This window comes from Brassica rapa, chromosome A05 (genome assembly GCF_000309985.2).
Source record: "Brassica rapa cultivar Chiifu-401-42 chromosome A05, CAAS_Brap_v3.01, whole genome shotgun sequence".
Taxonomy (NCBI): Eukaryota; Viridiplantae; Streptophyta; class Magnoliopsida; order Brassicales; family Brassicaceae; genus Brassica; species Brassica rapa.
The window spans coordinates 10,849,830-10,858,932 of NC_024799.2; the positions used below are offsets into that span (position 1 = coordinate 10,849,830).

At 28.3% G+C, this 9,103-nt stretch overlaps 1 protein-coding gene across 1 annotated transcript; it reads left to right on the forward strand.

Annotated features, from left to right (window-relative positions):
• On the forward strand, positions 1–1,132 carry LOC103868513 (60S ribosomal protein L37-2). The gene is made up of 4 exons (XM_009146607.3): positions 1–196; positions 287–422; positions 726–827; positions 920–1,132. The coding sequence occupies exons 1-4, from the start codon at positions 194–196 to the stop codon at positions 964–966; spliced, it is 288 nt and encodes a 95-aa protein (XP_009144855.1). The 5' UTR covers positions 1–193; the 3' UTR covers positions 967–1,132.
• The last annotated feature ends 7,971 nt before the right edge of the window (positions 1,133–9,103 follow it).

Consider the following 9,103-nt stretch of genomic DNA (forward strand, 5'->3'; position numbering starts at 1 on the left):
GTGCTAGGATCGGTACAAACTATAAACACTAAGAGCAGGGGACTCATTAGGTCCAATTAAAACCTTAATGGGCCTTTAGATCCAACAAAAACCCAAAACAAAATGAAGGCAAAAGGAAAACCCTAGGTTTATATAAAAAAGTTTTCTTCGCCTATTTCGTTCACGACGCCGAAACCGCAAGTGCTTAACTGCAATGGTGATCTACAATTCTCTCTTTCTCTCTCTACGTTTTGTTTATTTGTATGTTGGTATCAACAGCTTATTTGATATTTTTTGAGGATTGCAGACGAAGGGAACGGGAAGTTTCGGAAAGAGAAGGAACAAGAGTCACACACTCTGTGTGAGATGTGGCCGTCGCAGTTTCCACATCCAGAAGAGCCGTTGCTCCGCCTGTGCCTACCCCGCCGCTCGCAAGAGGACGTGTATGCATCTCTCTCTCTCTCTCAGCTTTCGTTTTATCGTGTTTGATTGAGAAATGGATCTTTCTTTGTTTTAGAATCGTATTGTTAATCTGTTTAGTATAACCACGTGAATCTTTTTTTTTTTGATAAAGTTTGTATTTTTCTAATTAGTGTTAATCCAATTAAGTTTGGTTAGGCATATAAATTATTTGTGCCAATTAGAGATTCCAGTACAAAAACAACCGCGTTAGTCTCATTTTTGAATTTGAAATTATGTAATGATTAGTTTGTTGGTTCTGATTGTTGTGTGTTCAATGTTGTCAGATAACTGGAGTGTGAAGGCAATCCGTAGAAAGACTACAGGAACTGGAAGGATGAGGTATCTTCGCAATGTGCCTCGCAGGTTCAAGACCGGTTTCAGAGAAGGTACAACCTCCTTTCTTCACTAACTTTTTATCATTCACCATTTTGAATTAATATGTTCGTAATCCAACTATTGCACATTTTTCTTACTGTAGGTACCGAAGCCAAGCCAAGGAACAAGGCAGCTGCTTCATCAGCTTAAACCCGTGTATTGAGTGAGTGTTCGCAGGAAGAGTTTAAACTTAGTTTTTGGGCTTCTGAGTTTGTTCGCAAGATTACTTTTTCTTTATTGAGCATCTGATTACTACTTTCCTTTGGTATCTTTGTTTCTCCTTTTTTATATAAAAATTTTAGACTTTGATTAGATTCATGTTGCATCTGCAAGTCTTTAAATCTGGATAAAATAATCAGGAAAAAAATTGGGTTTTTGCGCTGGATGACCATATAAGATACTTAAATTAGGTAAATGACCATGATACTATTTGACAATTTTAATTTCATATCTACCCCTATATTAATCCATAATCCTGATATATATGTATATATACAAATCTCTTTTCCGTATTTCTTTTACTGTTTCTTTTTTTGTCTTTTAGTGGTTTTAGTTTCTACGAAAGCACCTTCTTCCTTATACTCTTTCTTCCTGCAATATTGTTTTCCAACTTTTTTGACGATATGAAACTAGTTTTTCATTTTCATCTTCATCTTCATCTCTCTTTTTTTCGTGTGTGTATGATTTAGGTTCGTATAACGATTTTCATAGATCTTGATTTTCTAATTTTTAAATCTCAAATTCAGATCTGTTAATCAGATCCCACTATTTACACAAAAAATTAATGCATACTGCTTCTAGACGCCATTGTTCACTGATGAGTCTATGTCTCTTCTTTTGCCAGCTTAAGATTTTCTCTGGGAGGTGTTTTGCAACCCAATCAACGCCGGGACCAAAAAAGTTGACCGACTAACCTTGCCCTTTCCCTGCAACAAGTGGAAGTCAAAATTAAAAAAATATAGAAAACGCACGTATTTAAATAAGAATGAAGACAAGGCCATCAAGAACCACATATTTGATGAGTAACATCTAAGTCTAAAAATTACTATTCGTTACCACATGCATTACTTTGTAGCCATATATTCAAAATGTCATAATATCTTCTCTTACACAAATCTGACACAATATCCAATATAATCCACCTATTCTTTTACTTAAGGTAGTAGGCTCAAAAGGTGATCAATTTTGGACAGAATCGTAAAATCACCATCTCTTTATACATGGTTTTGCAAATAAATAAAAATAATGCATGATCACCTAATTATCTTCTCTGTTTTGGTTATTCACCTAAATTGGCAAAAAAAAATTCTGGGTTTATTGGAACTCGAAATGGACTATGGCATCATGAATCTATTATATATTCTTGGTAATAACAAGGAAATAAAGGTTAATCGATGCAAATAGCCAAGAAAATAAAAAAATCATGCTGAAAAAAATCCGGAGCGAATAACTAGGATTGCAGATGTAAGGAAGAAGATGAAAGGAAAGTTACTATTTTGCCCTTCATTAATAATAAAAAGAAAAACACACACGAAAATGTATTAATGGGGTTTCGAATTCGGGTTCAGTTAGGAATTATTGCACACTAACCGCTGGACTAGAGAAATATATATGTTATGATGCCGAAATGTATTTTGTCTAACCATTAATCAATAATTACTCTGAAAAAAATCCCCGATTACTCTCCGATTTTTTCCGATTTATTGTTAACTCGCTAAGTCATGGTCGACCGCACGCGTTGCGCCTAGCGAGTTTCCGAACAGGGGTTTTAGATTAGAATGTTTTTTGACATCTGTTGTTAAGATATTATTGAAAGAAGCAGCAAAACAAATCTCTGAATAAAAACTCTATTTTTCCTTGTGAATAACTAGTTTTTTTGGTGTAAATGTTAAGATTGTGTATAATTCATATTTTCATGAGTTATATTTATCTCTCTTCTGTAAACTATAATGGAATCCGATAATTGCTTGTTCACATTGGATAACATTTAAGATTAATTGGTTTGTTACCCAATACCCACCCACCTAAACTGCCTTTTAATATGTAAATCATGACATAAATAGAATTCGGCACATGCATTGGTTAACACTTAACATTCAGAGGGCGTGATATATAACTACCAATATGACTATAAAAAAAGGAAAAGACATTAAACATTGTATAAAAGGCAGTAAACAAATTGAGAATTAATTGATCAAAGAATTTCAATCATTCTACAAATCGATGGTACGCGCATTCATATCTTCATTTTTGTACCATGATTTTTGAAAAAAAATTGGTTAATTAATCGAATAACTAGGTGATAATTCTCCTTTGCATGGTGTGAAAATTTTGTTAAAAACTAAGATTTTTATATTATAATCGGATTGATTTGTCATATACATTTATCGATCAAAGGTTAAAGTTTATTCATTTTTTTTTTGTGTTTTGTCCATCTATACTAACCAAACTAATTATATAGGTAGACGTAGGTTTTAGGTTACAATTTCTCCAAGTTAATTGCATAGAGGTGGATTGGAGTCTATTCTGAAATCTACTTCTTTTTGACACCGACAATCGAAGGTTAGTAAACAAACTTATATGTAATTTTGCATAAATTAATGCATGATGCAATAAGCGAAATAGCAATCAGATAAGGACTACAAAGTATATAATAAAAATATAGAATAACATGAGTAGTTAGAAAAAAACAGCAGATATTATAAAAGCTATTTAGAATATTGAAAGAAAACTATAACGAACTAAGTCTGTAGACCATGAAAAAACAATTAAAGTAACTACAATACCGCAGTAGTCGAATTCTCGGTGATTCTTTTTGATTGTTTGCGATGGCTTCAAAAACGTAAGTTTTTTTTGAACTGGTGAAAAACGTAAGGTTGTCACCTTATTCTATAGGTAGACGTAGGTTTTAGGTTTATGGCAGAAGTTTGTATATCCGAAATTTAGAGAAATATTCTTATTCAAAACCATATAAGGAAGACTTTACTCTTATGTAATAGAGCTGCTGCAACTAATTAAGGGAGGTTCGGATTGTTGAATATTTAGTGCCTTGTAATTAATTAAAAAGAAGTTAACTTTAAAAGTTACTATTACTCCGTTTCGATTTAATTATTGTTATGGGAAAAAAAATTCGTCTTAAAATAACTATTCTATTTTATAGAATCAGCTTAGTATGTTATTTTCTCTTCCTCTTTTCTCTGCATTCCTCTTTTCTCTTTTGTTCTTTTGCATCATACTATGTTTTCCATCCTCTTCATTCGTTCTCCTCTTCTTCCCCTTCCCTCTCTGTCCTCTTACTTCTGCTCTCTTGTCCTCTCATGCTCATCATTCTCCTTCTTTTTTCCTCCCTTTTCCTTTTTATACGCACGTCTTTCTCCTCTCTTCTTTCTCCTTTTCTGGTCTTTTGCTTTCTTCTTCTCCTTTTTCTTTTTCTTCTATAAATTGATTGATCGATCTACAATTTCATAAAAATAAATCTACAAAAATTTAGAACTAATGAATACATATTAAAACATAATTCAAAGTATTTCATATACTATACTATATTTTTGAGTTAAACATAAATAAGGATTCATGTTAATAGTAATAGTTGAATACTACTAATATAAATTGACTAGTTTAGAATTTTGTGAAAACAAGATTACAAGATTCTAGATCTAATGCAAAAATAAATTTTCGCATATTCTTTTTCCTCCTAAACCAATACATATTCATTTGTAATATCTCGCAACTATTATGATATAATGATTCTATTATAAAATCAGAATAGTACGTTACTTTCTCTTCCTCCTTCTTCACTTCTTTTTTTCTTTTTCATTTCTCCCTTGTTTTCCATCCTCCTTCTCTGCTCTCTAGAGGCGGCCTTGGACAGAAGCGGGAGAAGCGGGTGCTTCTGGCCGCCAAATTGATATTAACTTTAGCTCTAATGGTAAACAATGAGGTTTTAGATAGGGGAAGTTGAGGGTTCGATATACTTCAATGATATCAATAAAAATAGGCCACCTTTTTATATATGCTTCCAGCCCAATATACACACGGACCGGTTCTGCTGCTCTCCCTCGCCCTTCTTCTTCTATAATTTAAAAACTAGATTTTGACCCGCGCTTAGAAAGCGCGGGTTTATTTTATTTTCATTATTGATCCAAAACTGATTTAAAAACTACTATTATTTTCGTTTTAAATCTTAACAATTGAATTTTTTATGTTTTAATCTTTTTTTTTATTCAAAATGTGATATTTCTCGAAATGAATTTAAAGATGATATGTGTGACTTAATAGCATATATATATAGTAATGATAACTTTAAACTGAAAATAAGTTTAGCCACAATATACAATATACAATATTTTTAATGATAAGTCTAACCATCAATATACAATATTTTTAATCCTTATTCGATTTAGAAGCTACTACTATTTTTGAAAGCATGAGTGTTTTTATCTCAACTTTTTATTAGAAAACAAATAATTTAACAGTTTTTTATTATAATGTTTGAGTTTCAAGTACTATATTCATATCCAACCCAAATCTGTGGTTGAACCAGTAAAAGTGAATTTTTTTTATAATCCGGTCCGGATTTAATGAAAAAATCATTTATTAAAATCCTATTGAAAACCTCAATAAAAACCCAAAAATTGCTATTAACCCCGTGATTTGATACTATTTCTAATTAAATTTGTCAAATACTTTGTAATATTGCATAAACTTGTGATTCTTTAGATTTTGATGAAAGTTTATTATGTCAACCAAAAAAAATGATAATATGATTTTTTTAATGATATGACAGTATTAGTTTATTTTTTATTAATAACCTATTATAAGTTTGTATTTTTATTTTAAATTTAAATTTAATTTTATGATAATTTTTAAAATATTCTTACACTCATAATTGCTACATTAATATTATGTAAAAAAATGACATAATAAATTATTTTATGTGAAGGTGTTATGTAATATAAATTGTTTATTTGTATTTAACACTTTGATATAAAAGATAGAAAATAAATTATAGGTTAGATAAGAAAATCAGTATTATAAAATATATTTTAGTTTTTTAAAATAAGATTGGGCCACAAGCTTGTTAGATTATGTTAGCGGATGCATTATGGTTGGATTTTTTGGTTAAAAGGCCTAATACAATCGTTCCAATAATATTAGGATTTAATTAAATAGATTATTATGTATATTTGTTATAGTTGGTGAATATAGCATTTTTAAAGGAAGAAGAATATCCAACGTTTGCCTAAACGTCCTCGAAAATATAATATAACTGATTTTGTTTCTGTTTTGATTTGAATGTTAAATAAGGCAAACAAATAATTTAAAAAGATAGAAATAAGGGAATGGCATATTCTTGTAAATAACTTCAAAATCTAAGGGCAGAATCCTAGTAGGGATTCTGCTTTAATAGTATAGATTATCAATATTATTCTATTTTATGGATATATAATAGAATTTATCCTCCTCTTTTATTTCTATGAATTGATTGGTTGTATTTTTTATTTGATATACTATTTTATTTTGTAGCTTTTTATGTAGAATATTTATGTTAAATTTTCTTAAGAAGTGCCAATTTTATCACAAGATGTTAATTTCACGCCCACTCGCGAATAAGGTTAAAGATGCCATTTTTTAAATACCTGTCACATCCCACTGTGTGATCCTTACATGGCTATTTATTTAATTTATTGTCTTAGTATGTACGTTTTACAAATTAACCCACAATTATTTCATGGCTATTCATGCCAATTTTCCTAAAAATAATCGGAGCCACTATACGGATTAGAATGCTTTCTTTTCATATGATTATACGTTTCTAAATATCCCCTATATATTAATAGAAAAACATTTAAAAAGTTATAACCTGTAGTTTGTACTAATTAAAAAAGCGTCCTGTTGAGTTGTCACGTAATTGAAATGCTAATTTTGCTTACGTGGCGGCTTGATAATCAATTGAGAATTTATTAGTCAAAAATTAAATTGCTAGGAAATGTTATATTATAAAGTATGTCCATTATGGACCATTCATTTATCAAACTGACATTATTATATACTCTTTCCTTAAATAAAATCTACGAAATTGCCTAATGTGATTAAAATATATATGACAAATAATGATTTTAAATAATAAAGATTTGTTAACAATTTGTATACTTTCTATCATTTTTGTTTAATTATTTATTATTAAAATAAATTACAAAATTATATTAATCATATAATAAAAATTTAGATTTTTTTTTTGTATATGTTGTATTTTGAATTTTTCAAAACGAGTATAAATTACTAAAACTGTTAAAAGACTCACATAAACTTTTGTGATCAAAGTTTAAATTTTTTTCTATAATAAGATACAATGATTAAACTTCTTTGTTTAAATTAAACTATACATCATATGAAATACATACTTATATTTTGATATCTGCGTTGAACATATATTGAAAAGTTAATATTTTAATTTTGCAATCTTCTTTGTTTTTTTAAAAAATGATTATAAAGTATTGAAACCACTAAACATTCCACATTAAAAAAATCGTTGGTGTAAAATTTTGTTACACAAATATGCAAATAATCATAAGATTATATGAGTAGAAACCTCATTTAATAAATATCCATATTAAAAATATACTATATATCTATGTTAATATCATTTAAATTTAATTATATATCATATACGATAGATAAAATTGATTGTTTTGATTTATTTACCCTAAATGATTGCGAATAAACAAGAGCGATCGTTTGATTTATATGTGCACACCTATTTACTACATAATAGTAACTGATTTCTTAGTTATTTAATTTATAACTAGAGCTTGACCCGTGCAACCGCACATATGTTTATGTAACGATGTATATCATATATTTTGTTATTGTTACTGTTTCGTGCTATGTATATATTTATTAAATGTGTGTTGGGGCAATTATGTAACTATACAAAAAGATTGGATGTATATATATATATATTAATATACTATGTTGGATCAAAATTATATTGACATTTCTTTCATATTTAATTGTATAATTGAAATGTATTATTAGTATATTATGCGTTTGGGTCAAACTGAAAATGAGCTACAACTATTCTAAAAACCCAATTGGACGGGATATAAATTGATCCGCCTATTTTAACTAAATCATGAGAATAAAGTTAATTTTATATTTAAAATATGAAGTTGATATTGCTGGAATATTCCTTTTTTTAAAAAACAAATTGATGATAATATTCTGAAAAGTTTATAATAAGAAAGGTTAAAACATAAGTGAATCACGTCTAGTATATATGAAAAATATTTTATTGGTAAGTTATAGACATAAACATTAATTTTGTTTATTATGGTAATGTATACGTATTATAAAACTAAAAACGTGGAAGCTAACTTTTAAATTCTTTTTATAGTTTAGGTTGTTTCAATCGTTTGTTAATATTTGTTTCAATAGTTTGTTAATATAGGTATATTTTAAAGTTGATTTAATTACATTTAACTCAAATTTATTTAAGGAAACTACATTAATCTAACTGAAAAAGACAAGCATTAAAATAGAGAATTCAATTTAATTCACAGTGGCATGAAAGTGTAATTAAATTTAAAAACTAAGGGGGTATTTTTAATAGGTACTTCTCTTTTAATAATATAGATTATTATTTCATTATTTCATAATATGCAGAAAAAACATAAAATAAGTAATAAATATGTAATAAACATAAAATTTATTCTGCTCAAAGCGCGGATCTTAACTTAAGTATGTATATCTTTAATAATTTTAAATCTTAAACATTTTCTAAATTCCAGGCCAAAAACATAACAAAGTGACAATAAACTCAAAAATCAATATTTATATTGAGCAATAACCAAAATTAAATAAGCGACACAAAAATGAAAAAAATATTGAAGACATATAGAATTGACACGTGAACGTAAACTTCTCATAACCATAGTTAAATTTTAAATTGCAAAATAATGATATAAAACCGAGCTGACATAGTTTCATTGTAACCAAATAGTAAACCTGAAATTCTTCGGCCTAAACGTTCGGTTCTTATGCGATAAGTGATTTTTTGACATAAAATATATATGTTTTAAATAAAATCAGCTCATCAGTAAAAAAATTATGCAATTAACAAAAATGTTTTTAAAAAATTGTTTAAAAACCAAAAATATTAATTCATTCAAGAATATAAATTTTATTTTTCAATACGATATTTTTTAAATCAATACAATACTAAAAGGGGAATAAGGGCTCCTCTCATGCTTCCACATCCTCAATTATAATTAGCCAATAGGGTGTC

Coding starts and splice junctions, on each gene's coding strand:
- LOC103868513 (XM_009146607.3), top strand. Junction 423..725: donor CGCCGCTCGCAAGAGGACGT/GTATGCATCTCT, acceptor CAATGTTGTCAG/ATAACTGGAGTGTGAAGGCA. Junction 828..919: donor CAAGACCGGTTTCAGAGAAG/GTACAACCTCCT, acceptor TTCTTACTGTAG/GTACCGAAGCCAAGCCAAGG.